General features: G+C 44.4%; 2 protein-coding genes across 2 annotated transcripts; both read left to right on the top strand.

Moving 5' to 3' along the window:
- Positions 1-1,250: 1,250 nt before the first annotated feature.
- Positions 1,251-10,916, top strand: LOC141134387 (C-reactive protein-like). The gene is made up of 3 exons (XM_073623952.1): positions 1,251-1,309; positions 7,945-8,559; positions 10,912-10,916. Exons 1-3 carry the CDS (start codon positions 1,252-1,254, stop codon positions 10,914-10,916), a joined length of 678 nt encoding a protein of 225 aa, XP_073480053.1. The 5' UTR covers position 1,251.
- An 11,179-nt stretch (positions 10,917-22,095) lies between these two features.
- LOC141134386 (C-reactive protein-like) lies at positions 22,096-22,931 on the top strand. Its single transcript, XM_073623951.1, has 2 exons — positions 22,096-22,156; positions 22,272-22,931. The coding sequence occupies exons 1-2, from the start codon at positions 22,096-22,098 to the stop codon at positions 22,907-22,909; spliced, it is 699 nt and encodes a 232-aa protein (XP_073480052.1). The 3' UTR covers positions 22,910-22,931.
- The last annotated feature ends 1,055 nt before the right edge of the window (positions 22,932-23,986 follow it).

Raw genomic sequence — 23,986 nt, 5'->3', positions numbered from 1 at the left:
TTTTGGACATTTTCATAAATGGTCACTGATGTTATGCAGTGTACACATGGGCGTACTTTTCGACAGACTAGGTCCGGCGGACTTTGATGGACTTTCTGATGGACTTTCGAATGAACGGACTTGCCTACACATGCTCGACCAAAGTACAACGGATTCGTACGTGATGACGTACGACCGCACTAAAATAAGGAAGTTCATAGCCAGTAGCCAATAGTTGCCCTGGCGTCGGTTTTTGTCCATCGGACTAGTATACAGATGAGCGGACTTTTCAACCAGACTGGAGTCCGTCGGAAAGATTTGAAACATGTTTTATTTCTAGGACCGTCGGACTTTTGGGAAAAAAAAGTCAGCTGGAGCCCACACACGGTCAAATTGTCCAACGTAGTCCGGTCCACCGGACCTAGTCTGTCGAAAAGTCCGCTCGTGTACCCCCAGATGTCATTGACCAAATATGGTTATGCCCATATATGGTTAATGACATCACCCAAGAGGCCCAGCCAATTTGTATATATCACTTGTCATCAGCCAGACCTGTCATTCAGCATGTATGAAGCGAAGGAACAAGAATGATGGGTCCGGAGGATTACAGGGGTTATAAACAAAGGGTCAGCATCTTCCCAAGGATGCCATTGACCATATTTGGGTATGACCATATATGGTCAATGATGTTACTGGTACCCCATGATGTCATTGACCAGATATGGTCATGTCCATATCTGGTCAATGACATCACCCAGAAGGCCTAGCCGCTTTGTTTATATCAATTGTCATTACCCATACCTGTCATTCAGAGTAAATAAGGCGAAGTAACACGAATGACGGGTCCGGAGGATGACAGGGGTTATAATCAAAGGGTCTGCATCTCCTCAGGAATGTCATTGACTATATTTGGAAATGACCATGTATGGTCAATGATGTAACTGGTATCCCGTGACATTAATTGATCAAATATTCTCATACCCATATATGGTCAATGTTGTCACCTTGTCACCCTGGAAGCCACAAGCCTTTGTGTATATCAGCTGTCATTAACCAGACCTGTCATTCAGGATGAGGGAAGCGAAGGAACAAGACGTTTTCAGACTTATGTTTGGACTGAACATTCAGCTCCTCTCTAGTTGTGACGTATGTGACCACTAATTGAAGACAGGGTCTAGACACATTTGGCCTTAAAATTTTTGTCTGTTTCTACCAACAAATGTTGAGCAGAGATGAATTATTTCTCATTTGTGTTTCTATGTACTCAGGGAGATGGAGCTGAGTGTGCTGGTGTTACTGTTGGTGGTCCCCGTGTCTCTTGCACAGGAAGGTAGGTGGTAGAACCTGCGTACACTTACTGCTAGTGGAAATAAGTGGCTTGTAATATTCCATCTTCTCTGCTATTCAAACAATCCTCTGCTTTTCCATTCTCCTTTATTTAAAGAGGTTCCACAAGGAAGAGCTTGCCTCCCACTCCCCACCCAGCTCTGCTTATTGAATTACAACCCTTAGATCTCTGGGTTCCATTAGAGTGCTGGGTGAGGTCATTTAGTGCCCATGGCCATGCCTTGGGCCTGACGGTAGGACTTGCCGTCAAATTGGAATTTGTTGTTCTGTAACAAAAACTCCATTATTTCCACAATAAACTTGTTGTGGGTTTTTTTGTCCAATGATCTGCTGTCCAAGATTTTCTTAATGGTTTGTAAACCTTTGTCGTGGGGTATGGAGGAATAAAGAGCTTCAATGTCCAATGTAACTAAAAGGGTACCCTCCGGTAAAATCAAATCATGTAATAGTGTAAGCAGGTGAGACGTGTTGTTGTTCTGTAACAAAAACTCCATTATTTCCACAATAAACTTGTTGTGGGCTCTTTTGTCCAATGATCTGCTGTCCAAGATTTTCTTAATGGTCCCTACCCCAGTTGCTAAACCGTATAAAGAAATTCAGTCCCAGTCATCCATATGCTCACAGTCTGAATGCTAGCTTGAATGCCAGCTTGGCCAAATTGCTAGTAATGCAACTACTGCCTTTTCAGCTGGTAGACTCTGCCCCCTTTCGTGAATTTGTGGAATGTGCTGTACCTCAGTTGCAGGTTCCAAAACACCATTTCTTTTCATGGAAGGCCATTCCAGCTCTCTGCCGGCATGTGGAAGGCAATGTTTTTGTCTTGTTGGACAGGGCGGTGCATATTACCGCAGACTCATGGTCTAGCAGGCATGGGCAGGGATGTTACCTTTCCTTCACGGCGCACTGGGTAACTCTTCTGGCAGCCGGGAAGGATGAAGGACAGGGTTCAGTATTGTTGGAGCTTGTTTCGCCACCACGCCTCCAAAATGCTAGCAGTGATTCTGCCACAGCTCTCTCCTCCACCCCCTCCTCTTCTTTTCCTTTATGGCCTCTTCTGCAGATTTGTTCTCTGAACCAGCGATGTTCCGTAAGCATTCAAGGGGCTACGCAAGCACTCAGGCAAAAAGATGCCATGCGGTGCATGAGTTACATAGTTACATAGTAGGTGAGGTTGAAAAAAGACACAAGTCCATCAAGTCCAACCTATGTGTGTGATTGTCAGTAATATATTGTATATACAGTGGGGACGGAAAGTATTCAGACCCCCTTAAATTTTTCACTCTTTGTTATATTGCAGCCGTTTGCTAAAATCATTTAAGTTCATTTTTTTTCCTCATTAATGTACACACAGCACCCCATATTGACAGAAAAACACAGAATTGTTGACATTTTTGCAGATTTATTAAAAAAGAAAAACTGAAATATCACATGGTCCTAAGTATTCAGACCCTTTGCTCAGTATTTAGTAGAAGCACCCTTTTGATCTAATACAGCCATAAGTCTTTTTGGGAAAGAGGCAACAATTTTTTCACACCTGGATTTGGGGATCCTCTGCCATTCCTCCTTGCAGATCCTCTCCAGTTCTGTCAGGTTGGATAGTAAAAGTTGGGCGACGGCCATTTTTAGGTCTCTCCAGAGATGCTCAATTGGGTTTAAGTCAGCGCTCTGGCTGGGCCATTCAAGAACAGTCACAGAGTTGTTGTGAAACCACTCCTTCATTATTTTAGCTGTGTGCTTAGGGTTATTGTCTTGTTGGAAGGTAAACCTTCGGCCCAGTCTGAGGTCCTGAGCACTCTGGAGAAGGTTTCCGTCCAGGATATCACTGTACTTGGCCGCATTCATCTTTCCCTCGATTGCAACCAGTCTTCCTGTCCCTGCAGCTGAAAGACACCCCCACAGCATGATGCTACCACCACCATGCTTCTCTGTTGGGACTGTATTGGACAGGTGATAAACAGTGCCTGGTTTTCTCCACACATTCCACTTAGCATTAAGGCCAAAAAGTTCTATCTTGGTCTCATCAGACCAGAGAATCTTATTTCTCACCATCTTGGAGTCCTTCAGGAGTTTATTAGCAAACTCCATGCGGGCTTTCATGTGTCTTGCACTGGGGAGAGGCTTCCATCGGGCCACTCTGCCTTAAAGACCCAACTGGTGGAGGGCTGCAGTGATGGTTGACTTTCTACAACTTTCTTCCATCTCCTGACTGCATCTCTGGAGCTCAGCCACAGTGATCTTTGGGTTCTTCTTTACCTCTCTCCAAGGCTCTTCTCCCCCAATATGTGTAAAAAAATAAAAGATGGGTTTGTTTGGCGCTACCTGAAGACCTAAATGATTAGGTCTGTGCCGGGATAGCCTGGTGAAGTGCTTAAACCATTACACTTTATATATCTATATGGTATACATTAGCATGGAGTCCATGCCTCCTAAATGTTAGATTTGGGGATGGAGTGCTGTATATCAGTGTATTCACACAGGTATGTTATTAAAGGTGTATAATTAGAAAGCCAATGTAATTATATCCAACTATCTGCCCAACAGTGAGAGGTTTGCAATATAACGGTCCCTAATAGGACTAAAAGCTGCACCTCTGCATGTGCACCAGCTTAATGGATGTTCCTTATATTGCAAAACATCTCCAAATAAAGACCAATTATATATCCATAAGTATAGTGTGCATCATGGAGTGGATATTACTCATAAATCAATAAAGATACCATATATAATGCACCTCGATTCAATAGCTTTAGACATTAACCATGTATATATCAGTTTATGGAGTAGAAATCGCATAAACGCATATCATTTTGTATTGTTAAAAGTTGCAGCCAGTACATCTCAAGCAAGATATATTAGTCCCATGGATTAGGTTAATAGTTTTCAACAGGTGACTTTGGTGCAGAGACAGTTGCCAGGTGACTTTGGTGCTCCCCCTGATGGTTGTCTACTCACCAGCTCCCGGAACCCCTGCAGGGGTAATACACCTGTAGTGTGTTAGAATGGGACTCGCTGCTTGTTGCCTGTTGCGGTGGGTCACTTCAGTGTGATCAGATTCCCATCCCCTTTACAGGGGTAGTGCACCTCCGCTTCCTGCTGATTGCGATGAATGCCTCCTGTGTGTTCCGATTAGTGGAGGTGTTACGATCCCACGTGTATCAAAACATAATGAGAAGAGCTTCCATAGCGTGATAAAGTAAAACCACTTTATTTAAAAAACATGTGTAACCAATTCATAAAAAATTATAAAAAAGTAAAAAAAATATGAAAGTCCAAGCAGCCTGATAGGCATCAGCGTCAGGCTGGAATATCCCCCATCTCGCTGTTTTGCTCTATAAGAGTGAATTTTTAAAATGTATCTGTTTGTCAGTAAGCAGTATCCTATCCCAGTCATCTACTGGGTAGGAGAAATATATATGGTGCTTGGACTTTCTTTCATATTTTTTTTACTTTTTATAATTTTTTATGAATTGGTTTCGTATATAGTTTCGTATATAGACAGGTGTGTGGCTTTCCTAATCAAGTCCAATCAGTATAATCAAACACAGCTGGATTCAAATTAAGGTGTAGAACCATCTCAAGGATGATCAGAAGAAATGGACAGCACCTGAGTAAAATATATGAGTGTCACAGCAAAGGGTCTGAATACTTAGGACCATGTGATATTTCAGTTTTTCTTTTTTAATAAATCTGCAAAAATGTCAACAATCCTGTGTTTTCCTGTCAATATGAGGTGCTGTGTGTACATTAATGAGGAAAAAAATGAACTTAAATGATTTTAGCAAATGGCTGCAATATAACAAAGAGTGAAAAATTTAAGGGGGTTTGAATACTTTCCATCCCCACTGTATGTTGCGGTCGTTCAGGTGCTTATCTAATAGTTTCTTGAAACTGTTGATGCCCCCCACTGAGACCACCGTCTGTGGAAGGGAATTCAACATCCTTGCCGCTCTTACAGTAAAGAACCCTCCACGTAGTTTAAGGTTAAATCACTGCTTAGGGGACAGGAGCCACACTGGGGCAGAGATTCTGTCAGCTCTGCAGGAGCAGGCTCAGAGGTGGTTGACGCCACGCCAGTTTCAGCCAGTAATGGTGGTATGCGACAATGGCACCAACCTTCTCTCCGCACTCCGACAGGGACACTTGACCCATGTTTCATGTTTGTCACACATTCTGAATTTGGTGGTGCAGTGGTTCTTGAGCAGGTACCCAGGCTCACAAGATCTACTGAGGCGGGCCAGAAAAGTCTGTGGTCATTTCCAATGGTCATACAATGCCAGTGCTCGGCTGGCTGACATTCAAAGGGAATCCAACCTGCCCACCAACCGCCTCATTTGTGATATGTCCACCAGGTGGAAGTCAACGTTGGCAATGCTGCAGCGGTTGTACATGCAGCAGAGGGCCATCAATGAGTACCTGTGTGAGTATCGCACCAGGACAGGGTCAGGAGAGCTTGGCTTCTTTTTGCCATGCCAGTGGCTACTGATCAAGGATGCATGCACTGTCCTGTCACCATTTGATGAATGCCACAAGGATGGTAAGCAGCAACAATGCATGCATCAGTGATACTGTCCCTCTTGTCTTCCTGTTGGAGCACACGCTTCATGGAATAATGGACAGGGCACTTGAGGCAGAAGAGTGTGAGGAAGAGGAGGACTTCCTTACCTCTCAAGGCCCCCTTTATCCAGATATTTTTCCTGCAGGCCCGCCAAACACACAGGAAGAGGAGGAGGAAGGAGGAGGATTGTGTCAGCATGGACATGGAGGATAACACTCAGCAGCAGTCTTCAAGGGATGGTTTTCAGTCCCCAGAAACCCAAGGAGTTGTACGTGGTTGGAAGGAGGTTGTTACGGATCATGTAATCCTTAATGACCCAGAGGACTCAGAATTGAATGCCTCTGCAAACTTTCGCAGGCTTTGCAGAATCAGGGAGGCGATGCAAGATAAAGACCCTAGGATTCGTGGTATCAAAGAGAAGGAATCATTACTGGCTGGCAACCCTTCTTGATCCACATTACAAGGGTAAGGTTGCAGAACTCATCCTGCCTTCGCAGAGGGAGCAGAAGATGAAAAATCTTCAGGAGACCTTGAAGAAAGGTTTGTGCAATGCATTTCCAGACCCTGTGAGGTTACAATTTCCTGGTGCTGCACAACGTGTTGCTGAGGCTTCTGTTAGGTCACCTGAGGCCAGGTGAGAGATGCACACCATTGGGGTCAGGAGTGCACAGCAAAGGTAGTGGACCCTACGGCTGGCTGCTGCAGATGGGAGTCTAGGTGGTTAAGGAAGGCAGGTCTGCTGGAACACCAACACAGATCCCACAGGGGCTATAGCATAAGATTCCCCAGGGCGCAGAGTCTAAGAGCCAGCAGGTGTTCACCAGAGCCTCTAGTGGTAAGGATGGACCGGGCTGCAACTGGCTCCAGATCGCGACCCCCAGGGTCTCCCAGCTCACGCCCACAGTAGAGGACAGAGAGAGTAAGGGAATAAGCCAAAGGGCAGGGCGACTAGCAGACAAGGATAAACACAGAACACGCCAAAGGTCAGGGTCACAAGCAGGCAGGGATAGAACAAGCCAAGATCGGTAACTGGAATCAGACGTAGAAGCCACAGCAAGATGCACACGGAAGCTAAACACACAAAGGTTGATCAGCAAGGCAGGCTTGCAGTGCACAGGTTAATATAGAGTTCCCTAATAGGGGCGGGGATGGAGCCATGCTTTGAGGAGAGATTATTTAAGTAGCCAGGTGAGAGTGGCTGGCCTCTAAAGGTGAACACATGGAGGAGAGATAAGCTGACAGAAGAAGATTACTGCATAACCATGACAGCTTTGTTCAGGAAGAGCAGTGGAGAAGGTGGCTGGCTGACCAATGCCTTTGGACAATTTTTCAGTCCTCAGCGCCAAGGTCTGATCAGTTCAAGCAACCATCGCCAGCTTCTGCATTACATGGTGCAGGAAAATCTAAGGGCAAGAGCAGACTTGGAGACCTTTCCAACAGAGCATCCACTGGGTTACTGGGTCTCGAGGATGGACCAGTGGACCAGTGCACCCTGCCTTTGGCCAATTATGGCTCTCTTAGCTGAGGGCGCTGTGATTGACCAAAGCATGCAGGTCATGGTGCATGCTCTGGCCAATCATCATACAGCAATGCACTGCGCTCCTGCAGTGCATTATGGGCCATTACGCCCCGCTCAAATTTGGTGCAAACGGCCCATAATGTTCGGTTTTCTACAAACGAGCGAACAGCCAATGTTCGAGTCGAACTCATGTTCGACCCGAACAGAAAGCTCATCCCTACACAGGACACAGGCCTACACGGTGTTGGTCAGGGGTGACCTGTTCTCATACCTAAACTACCAGGCCCCACCCATAGCTGGAATTAAAAGGGCACTGACTTCACCCACAACATTACCAGAGCAGTGGCAACAAATAAACACATGGTTCAGGATCTACAAACTACATATTTATACATAAAGAAAATATAATTACCTTTCTAAGATTTATCAGTGTATCTTTTTTATTTTAGATTCTGGCGTTCATAAATAAATTCTGACTTTTTGGTTGTGGACCCAAAGCTTTGATAAGAATCAGTAATGAGTTTTTTTCTGTTTTCTTCCCTAGACTTGGAGGGTAAAGTCTTCGTCTTCCCCAAAGAAACCAACACATCTCATGTCATTCTAAGACCTACAATTACAAGGCCATTGCAGAAAGTTAGCGTCTGTCTACGTACCTACAGTGAGCTTTCCCGTCCCTATTCTTTGTTCTCTATGGCTACCCGAAGAAACCCTGATGCCTTTCACATCTACTTCGAGCCTCCATACACCTATAAGTTATTCATAAACAATGCAACGGCTGTTTTTACAGCGACCTGGGAGCCTTTTTACTGGAGGCACATCTGTGTGACCTGGGACTCCATCCATAGAGGGGTCTATCTTTGGCTCAATGGAAAGCTCTCCTTCCAAAGACCTCCAAAGACACAATATCATCGTAATGCTTATTATATCGATTCTGAAAGCAGTATTGTTCTGGGACAGGACAAAGATTCTTATGGAGGAGGGTTTAATGCTTCTCAGTCATTGGTTGGTGAAATAAGTGACGTCCACATTTGGGATTATGCCCTGACTCCAGAAGACATACAGAAGGTCATCTCTGGTGATCTCCATGGAAATGTCATTAATTGGAAGAGTTTGAGCTATGAAGTTAAAGGGGATGTTCATGTCAAGCCCGCACCTCAACGTAAGTCTATCATGTTACTATATACACCTTATTAATTATTAAGATCCTCCAACTTTCAATACAGAATTACAATAAAGAAGACTTTATGTGCCATGCACATCAGCAGTGAGAGGTGACAGTGACAATTATATGTGAAAGATGAAACATTGAGTCTATTAGCTCTTGTATCAAACAGAATTATCATTTGCAGTTCATAACTTTTCCTTTTCCTGAGTATTTTTAAACACTCTACACTTTAATGTGGATCTAAAGGCCAAAGTTTTTTTACCTTTATGTATTCATTTTTACCTTCAGTGTCCAGCTACCCACCTCAACCCCATCCCTTATACTCATCTGAGCCTTATCCCGATACAGCAATGTGCATGAGAGTAGAAGCTCTCCCTCTTCATTGGCTGAGACACAGCAGCAGGATCTATTGGTTTCTGTTGTGGTCAATCACAGCCAATAAGGAGGGAGGGGGAGCCATGCTCTGTGTGGCCGAACAATCCCCCCCCCCCCGGTTCGGTTCGCACTATAACATGCGAAAAGGCAAAAAATGTGTGCGAACATGCAAACCCTATTAAAGTGCTTGTAAATAGCATACTAGCTCATTATGAAATACTCACCCTAGATCAAAGCCCCCGCTGCGGTCCCCGCACACTGCTCTGGCTGGTGACATCGCTCCCGGAGTTATCTCCTAAACCGTGGTTTAAGAGATATCCACGGTAGCTACAGGTAAGCCTTATAGGCTTACCTGTAGTCAAATGTGGATTGTAAGAGTTTTCAACCACTTCAAAGTCTATGGGACACGAACATGAAAAATCAAAAGTGCTCATTTTAAAGGCTTATATGCAAGTTATTGCCATAAAAAGTGTTTGGGGACCCGGGTCCTGCCCCAGGGGACATGTATCAATGAAAAAAAAAAGTTTTTAAAGTAGCCATTTTTTCAGGAGCAGTGATTTTAATAATGCTTAAAGTGAAACAATAAAAATTAAATATTCCTTTAAATATCTGTCTGAGGGGGGGGGGGTCCCCTTAGTCTGCCTGTAAAGTGGCACATCTTTCTGATGTGTATTACTGTGCCGCAGCAAAATGACATTTCTAAAGGGAAAAATGTCATTTAAAATTGCTTGCAGCTGTAATGTGTTACTGGCTCCTAGCAATATAGATAAAAATCAGGGGGAAAAAAATCGGCATTCCCCCACCCCCCCAGTCCGAACCAGACCATTTGGGTCTGGTATTGGTAAAAATGGGGACTCCACGCCAATTTTTTAATTTTTTTTAAAACAGTGTGGAGTCCCTCCAAAAATCCAAATCAGTCCCTTCGGGATTTTAAGGGAAACTCCACACCAAAATGAAAAAAAAATTGGTGTGGGTCCCCCCCTGAACCATACCAGGCCACATGCCCTCGATATGGGGGGTGCTTTGGGGTCTGGAGGGCCCTTTAACAAGTGGGGCCCTCCAGATCGCAGCCCCCCCATGTAAATGGGTATTGGGTACATTGTACCCCTACCCATTCACCAAAAAAAAGTGTCAAAAAGTAAAAAACACAAAAGATAATTCCTTTATTTAAAAAAAACTGTCCCGCTATATACATCCATCGTCAATCACCCGCCCGACAGACCTGAAAAATAGAAAAAAAAAAACAGAAAATACTCAACTGACGTAACCGGATGACCCCACCTACCTCTGACGGCACAGGACATGACCTTGCCTAACAGCTGTCACAGTGAAAAGACAGCAGTTGGCAGGACACCTCCCATCGAGATGGAGCTGTTTTTGTTTCTATTTTTCAGGTCCGTCGGGTGACGTGATTGAAGATGGATAACAATTGTGGGACATTTTTTTTTAATTAATGGATTGTCAAAAACTGTCTTTTGTGTTCTTTACTTTTTGACACTTTTTTGGTGAATGGTTAGGGGTACAATGTATCCCATACCCATTCACATAGGGGGGGGGGGGTGGGATCTGGGGGCCCCCTTGGTAAAGGGGGCTTCCAGATTCCGATAAGCCCACAGATCCCCACAACCACCGGGCAAGGGTTGTGGGGATGAGGCCCTTGTCTCCATCAACATGGGGACAAGGTGCTTTGGGGGGACCCCAAACCACCCTTCCCATGTTGAGAACAAGTAGCCTGGTATGGTTCAGGAGGGGGGGGCTCGTTGGCACCCCCTTTCCTGGCCTGTCCTCCATATAAAAAATAATCTGAACCTTTACAAATGCTTTAAGAATCAAAAATTTGTATCTTCCCTGGAATGGCCTGGTTGTGAGAAATGAGGTTCCACTGATGTACAGAAATCCTCAAAATGTTCTTCTATGCTGTGTCTGTGTATATTCATCCTTTCTTTTGTAATTTCTGTGCTATTTCATTAGAATAACCTTCTTAATTGCAATTGTACTAAATGAGATACACCACATTACTGGAGGTACACTTTATTTTTACTTAAATGTACTTTTATTGAAAAGTTATCACATAGTAAAAGCATGGCAGAAACTCATCTCTTTATCTAAGGACTACTCAGACAATGAAACCCTTAAAATCCCTCAACATTACATAACCTCACTGCGGATATTTCCCTTACACACTGGTCGCATAAAGGCATTCACTACCTAAATGATTTGTGCACACCTTCTGGCATCAAAACATTACCCTACTTCCAAAGGGAATACCGATTGGAGAACAGAGACCTATCCTATTTACATACTTGCGTATATCTCACTGTATAGCATCCTTCCCCAATTGGCCCTACTTAGAAAGGGAATACCGATTGGAGAACAGAGACCTACCCTATTTACATACTTGCGTATATCTCACTGTATAGCATCCCTCCCCAATTGGCCCTACAAAAAACCTTGCCTATCCTGGGTCTACCTCAATGATCCTAAGTCTAAATCGAAAGGGATCTTGCTTATATACACAATGTTACAACAAAATACCACATTTGTCAGAGCAGAACACCTCAAACAATGGGAATCAGACCTCGGAACCACATACACAGATGATTAATGGCTTAAGGTGAATAAAATTACATGTAAGGTCACCCGTTGCTCCACACTCTGGTAACTATCCCGGAAAATTACCCTTAGATGGTACTTGACCTCCGAACAGGCTCTCAAGGCCACCAGTCCAACCTATGTTGGAGGCAATGTGGAGAAATTGACATTCTGGTCATCTATCTAATTTTAACTTAAAATTTAACTTAATTTCCACCATTACTCAAACCCACATTCACCCATACCCTGACCTAGCTCTATTAAACCTGGGCATAGAAACACTACAGTACCTCCATACTTTAGGTACACAATCACCCATATCCTCCTGGTAGCAAGGCTGTGCATCACCAGAAAATGGAAATCCACTTCACCCCCAAATCTCTTGGAGATCCTGGAATTAACACTACTACACTACGGATTCGAACACATCACGGTCAAAACATCAAAGCATCAAAATATTACCCTACTTCCAAAGAGAGTACCGATTGGAGAACAGAGACCTACCGTATTTACATACTTACGTATATCTCACTGTATAGCATCCCTACCCATTTGGCCCTGCAAAAAACCTTGCCTATCCTGGGTCTACCTCAATGATCCTAAGTCTAAATCGAAAGGGATCTTGCTTATGTACACAATGTTACAACAAAATATCACATTTGTCAGAGACGAACACCTCAAACAATGGGAATCAGACCTCGGAACCACATACACAGATGATCAATGGCTTAAGGCGAATAAAATTACATGTAAGGTCACCCGTTGCTCCACACTCTGGTAACTATCCCAGAAAATTACCCTTAGATAGTACTTGACCTCCGAACAGGCTCTCAAGGCCACCAGTCCAACCTATGTTGGAGGCAATGTGGGGAAATTGACATTCTGGTCATCTATCTTTCACTTAATTTCCACCATTACTCAAACCCACATTCACCCATACCCTGACCTAGCTCTATTAAACCTGGGCATAGAAACATTACAGTACCTCCATACTTTAGGTACACAATCACCCATATCCTCCTGGTAGCAAGGCTGTGCATCACCAGAAAATGGAAATCCACTTCACCCCCAAATCTCTTGGAGATCCTGGAATTAACACTACTACACTACGGATTCGAACACATCACGGTCAAAACATCAAAGCATCAAAACATTACCCTACTTCCAAAGAGAGTACCGATTGGAGAACAGAGACCTACCGTATTTACATACTTACGTATATCTCACTGTATAGCATCCCTCCCCAATTGGCCCTACAAAAAACCTTGCCTATCCTGGGTCTACCTCAATGATCCTAAGTCTAAATCGAAAGGGATCTTGCTTATATACACAATGTTACAACAAAATACCACATTTGTCAGAGCAGAACACCTCAAACAATGGGAATCAGACCTCGGAACCACATACACAGATGATTAATGGCTTAAGGTGAATAAAATTACATGTAAGGTCACCCGTTGCTCCACACTCTGGTAACTATCCCGGAAAATTACCCTTAGATGGTACTTGACCTCCGAACAGGCTCTCAAGGCCACCAGTCCAACCTATGTTGGAGGCAATGTGGAGAAATTGACATTCTGGTCATCTATCTAATTTTAACTTAAAATTTAACTTAATTTCCACCATTACTCAAACCCACATTCACCCATACCCTGACCTAGCTCTATTAAACCTGGGCATAGAAACACTACAGTACCTCCATACTTTAGGTACACAATCACCCATATCCTCCTGGTAGCAAGGCTGTGCATCACCAGAAAATGGAAATCCACTTCACCCCCAAATCTCTTGGAGATCCTGGAATTAACACTACTACACTACGGATTCGAACACATCACGGTCAAAACATCAAAGCATCAAAACATTACCCTACTTCCAAAGAGAGTACCGATTGGAGAACAGAGACCTACCGTATTTACATACTTACGTATATCTCACTGTATAGCATCCCTACCCATTTGGCCCTGCAAAAAACCTTGCCTATCCTGGGTCTACCTCAATGATCCTAAGTCTAAATCGAAAGGGATCTTGCTTATGTACACAATGTTACAACAAAATATCACATTTGTCAGAGACGAACACCTCAAACAATGGGAATCAGACCTAGGAACCACATACACAGATGATCAATGGCTTAAGGCGAATAAAATTACATGTAAGGTCACCCGTTGCTCCACACTCTGGTAACTATCCCAGAAAATTACCCTTAGATAGTACTTGACCTCCGAACAGGCTCTCAAGGCCACCAGTCCAACCTATGTTGGAGGCAATGTGGGGAAATTGACATTCTGGTCATCTATCTTTCACTTAATTTCCACCATTACTCAAACCCACATTCACCCATACCCTGACCTAGCTCTATTAAACCTGGGCATAGAAACATTACAGTGCCTCCATACTTTAGGTACACAATCACCCATATCCTCCTGGTAGCAAGGCTGCGCATCACCAGAAAATGGAAATCCACTTCACCCCCAAATCTCCTGGAGATTCTGGAATTAACACTACTACACTACGGATTCGAACACATCATGGTCGCTAGCATGGGAAGGCTTGCACAGATAGATGACATGTGGAAGCCTTGGTGTTTAAGGAAAACCAACAACAACCCTTAAACCTTGACAGAGACACTTCCAACTGTAATTTGTACTCCAACTCAGAGTTCTAGTTTCCTCCTGTTTAATGTTTATATTTGCTTATACTGACTGCATACTCTACAGCAGGCATCACTAAATGGCAGACCATGGTCCGGATCCGGACCGAGTCACTATCCCATGCGACCCAGGGGGCAGAAAGGACTACTGGAGGGGGGGTGAGGTAAAGGAGCATAGCAGGCTACTGTTTGTGGAGGGTTATGTAAAGGGGCTGAATGGGCTACTAGGGGGGTTAAGTAAAGGGCCAAAGATTTCTACTGTGGGGGTGATGTAAAGGGGCAGATAGCACTGCATTAGGGGGGGTGTAGGGTGCAGTGCTTTTGAGGGGGTAATGTAAAGGGGGAAGTGATGTGAAGGGGCAGTGGACACTACTGGGGAGGGAAGAGGACACTAATGTGGGGGTGATTTGAGAAAGGCAGAGGAAACTATTGTGGGGGTGATGTGAGAGGGACAGAGGAAATAATTGTGGGGGGTGATGTGAGAGGGGCAGAGGACACTGCTTTATGGGGGGTGTAGGGGGTCAGTGCTTTTGAGGGGGTATTGTAAAGGGGGAAGAGATGTGAAGGGGGTAGGGGACACTACTGGGGAGGGAAGAGGACACTACTGTGGGGGTTAGGGGAGAGAAGCAGAGGAAACTATTGTGGGGGGTGATGTGAGAGGGGCAGAGGACACTGCTGTGGGGGCAACACTACAGAGGACACTAATGTAAGAACAGGACTGTGATATAAGAGGAGGGGGGCTGTGATGTGAAGGACCTGAAGCAATGGACAAACATGCAATTAGGACCTCTGCTGGAAGAAAAGTTTATTGATCAGACCTCCCTGAATTTTAATGAATTACCCCTGCTCTACAGCATACCCCCAAGTTATTATTTGTAAGACTTACAGTATTTATCGGCGTATAACACACATTTTTTCACCTTGAAAATCACGTGCAAATAGTGCATGTATGTTATACCTCGATTCTTCCATTTGGGCTGCCTCTTAGAGGACGGGGAGGGAGGCGGCATGAGTGGCGTCAGATTACATATAGTGAGAACCTCCTGTTTACTCGGCAGCAGCTGTAGTACGTAGTCTGGTCTCCTGGACTGGCATTGGACCAGTGTTCTGTCTATCAGAGACGGTCCAGGAGGTAGGACTATGTATTAAAGAGACCACTAAGTAAACAGGAGATTCTCACTGTATGTAATCTGATGGAGCTCGTCCCACCCCCTCCGAGGCAGCAGTAATCTGATGTTGGGCTGCAGATGGGCAATGGTGAGGCTGCAGATGGGCACTGATCAGGCTGCAGATGGGCAAGGGTGAGGCAGTGTTTCCAACCCCCCGAAGTGAAATTTACTGGGAGGACGCCAACATTTACAAACGGCACCAATTTTTTACTGGGAAAAAACATGAAATTTACTGACAGAGCTGCATTTTTTCTGGCACTGCAAAAAAGTACCTAAAATGCCTGTTTTCAGTGCTAAACTGTGCAAATATCAATATTTAAACGATACACATGTTGCTAGTGCTATTTTCAATGTCTTTAAGTTAAACAAAAGTCAACAACCATATTTCTCCATTCACACGGAACAGGCGTGGACAGGGTACGGGGGGTCAGAGGCTGCGTGGACATGGTACAGGGGGTCAGAGGCTGCTTGGACATGGTACAGGGGGTCAGAGGCTGCATGGACATGGTACGGGGGGTCAGAGGCTGCGTGGACATGGTACAGGGGGTCAGAGGCTGCATGGACATGGTACAGTGGGTCAGAGGCTTTGAGGACATGGTACAGGGGGTCAGAGGCTGCGTGGACATGGTACGGGGGTCAGAAGCTGCGTGGACATGGTATGGGGATCAGAGGCTGCGTGGACATGGTACGGGGGGTCAGAGTCTGCGTGGACATGGTACGGTTGATCAGAGGCTGCGTGGACATGGTACGGGGAGTTAGAGGCTGCGTGGACATATTACGGGGGTCAGAGGCTGCGTGGACATGGCACAGGGGGTCAGAGGCTGCTTGGACATGGCACAGGGGGTCAAAGGCTGCTTGAACATGGCACAGGGGGTCAGAGGCTGCTTGGACATGGCACAGGGGGTCAGAGGCTGCTTGGACATGGCACAGGGGGTCAGAGGCTGCTTGGACATGGCACAGGGGGTCAGAGGCTGCTTGAACATGGCACAGGGGGTCAGAGGCTGCTTGGACATGGCACAGGGGGTCAGAGGCTGCTTGGACATGGCACAGGGGGTCAGAGGCTGCTTGAACATGGCACAGGGGGTCAGAGGCTGCTTGGACATGGCACAGGGGGTCAGAGGCTGCTTGGACATGGCACAGGGGGTCAGAGGCTGCTTGGACATGGCACAGTGGGTCAGAGGCTGTTTGGACATGGTACAGGGGTCAGAGGCTGCTTGGACATGGCACAGTGAGTCAGAGGCTGCGTGTGTAGTGTTCTCCTATTGAATGGGTCAGCTCTGCTCTAGCTGTCCTCTCTCCTCGGCTCAGGCTGATCAGCACAATTCAAATCAGTTTCTGACTGACCTGTAGTGGAGAGTGGATGATCAGTCAAGCCAGCGCAGTGGCGTTCTGTTCAGCACTCCCTCCGTTCCAGGCAGAAACAGACCGACCTCCTCCTCCTCTGTTGTCACTGTGGCGAGATGCCAATGAGAACGGAGCGCCTGACATTCAAAAATGGCACCGGGCGGCGCCATCACTTCACTGTGCATGCGCCCGCCCTGCCGAGCATGTACGAGATTTCCCAAGCTAGGCAGGCTTCAGAATGGCACATGCACAGTTGCGCTGTCGGCCAGCAGCCATCTTTTTTACGGACACAGTTGCCCGTAACTGACATTTACGGGCGGCCCGAAAACGGGCTGCCCATAAATTAACGGACGGTTGGCAACACTGATCAGGCTGTATTGATGGGCCAATAGTAATATGAAAGATAATATCAATCATAAGGATGACACTTTCAAGTTCTTACAAAGCAATTTACTTATATAAAGTCAATGATATATACAGTGCTTTGAAAAAGTATTCATACCCCTTGAAATTTTCCACATTTTGTCATGTTTCAACCAAAACCGTAAATGTATTTTATTGGGATTTTATGTGATAGACCAACACAAAGTGGCACATAATTGTGAAGTGGAAGGAAAATGATAAATGGTTTTCAACATTTTTTACAAATAAATATGTGAAAAGTGCGGGGGGCATTTGTAAAGCGCCCCTCTGAGGCAATACCACCTTTCTCTGCAATTACAGCTGCAAGTCTATTTGAGGATGTCTCTACCAGCTTTGCACATTTAGAGAGTAGGGATGAGCCCGATGTTCAAATTGAACGTAAACTCGACTCGAACATCGGGCGTTCGCCCATTCACAGAATAGCGAATATTATGTGGCATTCGCGGGAAAATCCAGAGCGCCGCGGAACACCCCATAATGCACTTCAAGATCGCAGTGCATTGCTGTATGATGATTGGCCAAAGCATGCACCTGACCTGCATGTTTTGGCCAATCACAGTGCCCTCTGCTTAGAAAGCCATAATTGGCCAAAGGCGGGGTGCCTTCAGGCAATCATGGCTCAGGGGGACTAAGTCCATGCCCCACACTATACTGCTTACATAGCGGTAATTACATAGATTAAAAGAGAAGTATGTTGTTTTTTTGTTTTTTTTAAATATTCAGTCCCCCGGCATCTCTGCACTGAGAACCAAAGCATTAGCGGTCTCCCCTCCCTGAGCAAAGTGATGCTGCCTGTCAGTCAGCACCTCTCCTGCTCCAATCCTCCACGGTTATTGGAGCGCTGAGTCGTGGAGGGGCAGGGAGCGGCTTGCTGAGACACTGACATTGACACTGCCATTAGTCAAGGCAGCTGGCGGATCTAGACTTGGGAAGTCGGGATTGACGCGCTGCCTCGATTGATAGCAGTGATGTCAGCAGGGAGCAAACTTCAGACCGCTCTCCACTCTCCGCTCTCAAACTTCAGACCGCTCTCCCAGAAGTACAAAATGAATTGCACTCCTGTGACCCATAGGAGGAGTCCAGCAAAAAAAGCTCAGACTGAACTTCTCCTTTAAGGTAGTTTAGGCAGACAGGTTAGTTAGTGGCAGTGTATTTGATATATATATATATATATATATATATATATATATATATATATATATATATAAATATATTTTTGACTCACAACCTGGAATTAACATGGATTGTTTGAGGATTTGCATCATTTAGTTTACAGAACATGCCCACAACTGTTTTTTTTATAGTGAAGCAAACATATAGGACAAAAAAACTTTGTAGAGCCACCTTTTGCGGCTATCACAGCTCCAAGTCGCTTTGGATAAGTCTCTATGAGCTTGCCACATTTTACCACTGGGATTTTTGCCCATTCCTCCTTGCAAAACTGCTCCAGCTGCTTCAAGTTGGATGGTTTGTGCTTGTGAACAGCAATCTTTAAGTCTGACCACAGATTTTCTATTGGATTGAGGTCTGGGCTTTGACTAGGCCATTCCAACACATTTACATGTTTCCCCTTAAACCACTCAAGTGTTGCTTTAGCAGTGTGTTTGGGGTCATTGTCCTGCTGGAGGGTAAACCTCTGTCCTAGCCTCAAATCACACACAGAGTGGTACAGGTTTTGCTCAAGAATATCCCTGTATTTAGCACCATCCATCTTTCCCTCAACTCTGACCAGTTTCCCAGTCCCGACTGCTGAAAAAACATCCCCACAGCATGATGCTGACACCACCATGTTTTTAACTGTGGGGATGGTGTTCTTTGGGTGATGTGATGTGTTGGGTTTGCGCCAGACATAACGCTTTCTTTGATGGTCAAAAAGTTCAATTTTAGTCTCATCAGACCAGAGCACCTTCCTCCATACATTTTGGGAGTCTCCCACATGCCTTTTCGCAAACTCAAAAAGTGCCATTTTGCTTTTTGCTGAAAGTAATGTCTTTCTTCTGGCCACTCCGCCATAAAACCTAACTCTATGGAACGTACGGCTTATTGTCCTCCTATGTACAGATACTCCAGTCTCTGCTGTGGAACTCTGCAGCTCCTCCAGGGTTACCTTAGGTCTCTGTGCTGCCTCTCTGATTAATGCCCTCCTTGCCCGGTCCGTGAGTTTTGGTGTGCGGCCGTCTCTTGGCAGGTTTGCTGTTGTGCCATGTTCTTTCCATTTGGTTATGATAGATTTGATGGGGCTCCTAGGGATTATCAAAGATTTGTATATTTTTTCATAACCTAACCCTGACTTGTACTTCTCAACAACATTGTCCCTTACTTGTTTGGAGAGTTCCTTGGTCTTCATGGCAGTGTTTGGTTAGTGGTGCCTCTTGCTTAGTTGTTGCAGCCTCTGGGGCCTTTCAAAAAGGTGTGTATATGTAATGACAGATCATGTGACGCACACAGGTGGACATCATTTCACTAATTATGTGACTTCTGAAGGTAATTGGTTGCACCAGAGCTTTTATGGGCTTCATAACAAAGGGGGTGAATACATACGCACATGCCAATTATCATTTTTTTATTCCTGAAAAATATTTTTTTGTATATATTTTTCTAATTTTACTTCACCAACTTAGACTATTGTGTTCTGAATCATCACATATAATTCAGATTAAAAAAACATTGAACTAAAGGCTGTAATGTAACAAAGTAGGTAAAAGGCCAAGGGCATTTAGCGTAGACTAGATATTCAGTCTAGACTCTATATTGAGTCAATGCAGGCAGTGCAGTAAATATAACACAGTGTATTGAAGTAGTTAAAGGGAACCCCATGCCAAAAAAAAAAATGGTGCTTAGGGCCCCCCTAAAATCCATACCAGGCTTTTCAGGTCTGGTATGGATTTTAACCCTTTCATGCCTAAGCCTATTTCTGACATTTCTTTCTTGCAAGTTAAAATCATTTTTTTTTGCTAGAAAATTACTTAGAACTCCCAAACATTATATATATTTTTTAGCAGAGACCCTAGAAAATAAAATGGTGATCATTGCAATATTTTATGTTACACGGTATTTGCGCAGGGGTCTTTCAAACGCAATTTTTTGGGAAAAAATACACTTTCATGAAATAATAAAAAAACGAAACAGTAAAGTTAGCCCAATTTTTTGTGTAATGTGAAAGATGATGTTATGCCGAGTAAATAGATACCACACTCGTGGAATGGCGACAAACTACGGTACCTAAAAATCTCCACAGGCAACACTTTAAAAAAAATAAACGGTTACCAGGTTAGAGTTAGAGAGGTGGTCTGGTGCTAGAATTATTGCTCTCACTCTAACGATCATGGCGATATCTTACATGTGTGATTTAAACACCGTTTACATATGCGGGCACGAGACTTACTTGTGCGTTTTCTTTGCTGCGCGAGCACGCGAGGACAGGGATGCTTTTAAAAAAAATTATTATTTATTGCTGTCACAAGGAATGTAAACGTCCCTTGTAACAGTAATAGTTGGTGACAGGTGCTCTTTATGGAGAGACAAATCCCTCTTTTGCTCTTCAAAGTATTCAGATCGCCAAAAACTGCAATTCTGAATTCCGTGTTTACATATAGGAAACTCAATTGAAGCCGTTTCCAGCCTTGATTCAGTCTCTCTCATGCCGGCGAAAGTGCCGGATCGGGTCTCCTGGGAGGCCTGGGAAGAGCAGCGGAAGGCGGCGGGAAGGGGGGATGTCCACTCCCGCTCCTGTGGGATAACAACCAAGCAGCTTTTAGCCGCATTGGTTGTTATCCCTAAAGAGCTGATCGCCCACTCTAAAAAACGGTACGGGGGTAATGCCTGCAGCTGCATATCGCCCCGGTATAACCTCTGAAAGCCGAGGCCACATATGTGCATACGATCAGTGCTAAGAGGTAGAAGGGAACCCCGCGCCAAAATTGTTTTAAAAAATGGCGTGGGGGTCCCCCCCAAAATCCATACCAGACCCTTATCCAAGCCCTCAACCTGGCAGGCCGCAGGAAAAGGGGAAACGAGAGAGCGCCCAGTCTATCTTTCTTCCGCCCAGTCTATGTCTGGATAATTAAAATCCCCCATTATGATGACACTTCCCATCCTTGCCGCTAATCCAAATTGTGATAGGAGGTCCGCGTCGACCTCCTCCCTCTGGTTAGGGGGCCTATAGCATACTCCCAGTATTACTTTCCCCTTAGTTTCATATATTAATGAATATGTGTCACGCTTACCTTTAACACAGGTAGTCAGACACTTTTGCTGGCTTCTGGGTCTTTACCTATAGCAGCACCCTTTCCCAAAAGGCTAGCTGGCCTATCAGTTGCCCCCAGGTCTTATACACAATGCTATAGTGTCTGGCCACCATGCCAGGGCAGGCACGAACTGAGCAAAGCAGACAGGTACTTGTGGTTGGCAGACAAGCAAGGTTTATAATAGTCGGGGTCAAACTTTGAGGTCAAAAGACAGGCGAACTTCAGAGAATAGTGGATATTTGATCCAAGGTCATCAAAGAGGTAATCCAATCTAGCAGAGCAGGGCAGACAAACAGGTAGCTTGATCAGGTATTACACACACACAGTATCACAAGCATGAGACTGCAGGCTTGGCTGGCTTAAATCATGTTTGGTCTCCACCCAGAGTCTGGCCACATCAATCACCTATCAGGTGGACAGACAGACAAGAAGAATGCCACAGCCAAAACCGGGATGCTTGAATGAAGAGCAGGAGCACTAGACGCTCCGAACAATATGGCAGCCAGTATGACACCTGGTGGTGTTAGGGCTCCAATATTTCAACATTTGAGGCCTCCATTTTAATCAAAATATTAGCAGGACATTTGGAGATCAAAATAACACCCTTGACTAGATAACTGAGACAATGAAAAACTGTTGGCGCTATACAAAATCCTGTATAATACTAATAATAATAATAATAATGAAAAAAGGTGTCAAAACTCATTCATTACTGGATCTGAAAACCATGTATTTACAGTATTCACAAAATGCTAATACATTTAATGATCTTCCTGAGATATATGAGAGTATGCATTTTTTTTTTTAAATTACTGGAATCTATAAATAATTTATTAATTTATTGTTCATCATCTTAAGTTTTTATATGTAGAAGTAATGAGGTTTGTCTGTTTTCTTCCTTAGGCTTGGAGGGTAAAGTCTTTGTCTTTCCCAAAAAAACCAACACAGATCATGTCATTCTAAGACCTATAATTACAAGACCATTGCAGAAAGTCAGCGTCTGTCTAAATTCTTTTACTGACCTTTCCCGCCCCTATTCTTCCTTCTCTCTTGCTACTCGCGAGAAGGACAATGCCTTTATGATCTATTTACAGCCTCCAAACACTTGTGCTGTACATATCAACCAGGAACGCACTATTTTTAAGACGGACTCAGAGTCTTTGAACTGGAGGCACATCTGTGTGACCTGGGACTCTGACACTGGAGTGGTCCAACTTTGGGTCAACGGGAAACTCTACCCCAGAAGAGTCTCCATGAAAGGGTCTTCTATTGCAGCAGAAACCAGCATTGTTCTGGGACAGGAACAAGACTCTTTTGGTGGAAAGTTTAACGCTTCTCAGTCATTGGTTGGTGAAATAAGTGATGTCCACATGTGGGATTATGTCCTGACTCAGGAAGAAATCCTTAAAGTCATCTTTGGCAGACACAATGGAAATGTCATTAATTGGATATCGCTTTACTGTGAAATCAAAGGGGAAGTTCTTGTCCAGCCCAAATTTCCGTTTATGCCAATGAACTCCTTAAAAACATGTTGTTCTTAAGATACCCCAACTGCTGATTCTGAATTACAGTGATAATGATGATTTATTTGTCGTCCCCATAAATAATGAGGGTTGACAATGACAATGATAAGTTTAAAATAATCAATGATCTTATAGTGTTAAACACATGAAAATTGTAAACAGGATTCTAAATCATTGCAGTTTTTATTTTGTCAATGGTAATATATTAGTCCTGGTTGTTTAATAATCTTAACCTAATCAATATTGACATAAACTATCTGAAATAAAATCTATATAGAAGCAATATACATGTGTCATTCTTTCTGTTTTCACTTTGTTATAAAATTTGACATCTGATTGGTTAGTTTTAATCACCTTTCAATCACCTTTCACCCCTTCCTTCTACTTCAAGTATTTGTAGGAGGTAATAAGGGTTAGAACCAAAGAGAACACTCCCAGTCTAGCACAGGGGGCAATAAGTGTGGTAGCTCTGACCTGGTAAATGCAAGAGCAATAACCACACTGCAAATATCTGGCATCCATTGATAATATTCACCATAATTATAATTAGCAATGGGCCAAAACAATTTCGGTTTGGGGTACTTCCCCAAAATTTGGATGTCAAATCCAAACCCCATTGAAATCCATGGGAGTGCAGCCCCCTTGTTCTAAACAGGGGCTACTATCTAAATTTACTTTTTGGGTGGACTGTAGTCAGCTCAGGTTGATTTATAGTTTTTCATTTGGACTCTCCCTAAGCTCAAGTTGGGTTGTGATTTCTTACTGCTGCCAGCAGGTGTCACTGGTTGCAATAGAATGAGATTTCACAAACATTCCTTTAGCCAGCCCAGTAATAGGTTCAGGCCACTGGTGCATGCTGGGGGAGGATATACATTTGTGAGACAGGACATGTGCTCGCTCTCTTCCCCTGGGCTGAGGTCTGGGGAGGTGCTGCTGGATGGAGCTCTGCTGTTAGGCCCAGTAGCATAACGTGTGTTGAAGTGGTCCTGAATCTGTCTTGCCTGGAGTGGAAGAAGCTGTGCCAAGGATAAGATCCAGGGAGAAAGCCCGGAGGAAGGTTGGTTTTTCGCAGAGCCTGGTGACTCACTTAAAGGA

This window comes from Aquarana catesbeiana, linkage group LG03 (genome assembly GCF_042186555.1).
Source record: "Aquarana catesbeiana isolate 2022-GZ linkage group LG03, ASM4218655v1, whole genome shotgun sequence".
In the NCBI taxonomy this organism is placed as follows: Eukaryota; Metazoa; Chordata; class Amphibia; order Anura; family Ranidae; genus Aquarana; species Aquarana catesbeiana.
This window is presented reverse-complemented; position numbering and strand designations above follow the sequence as displayed.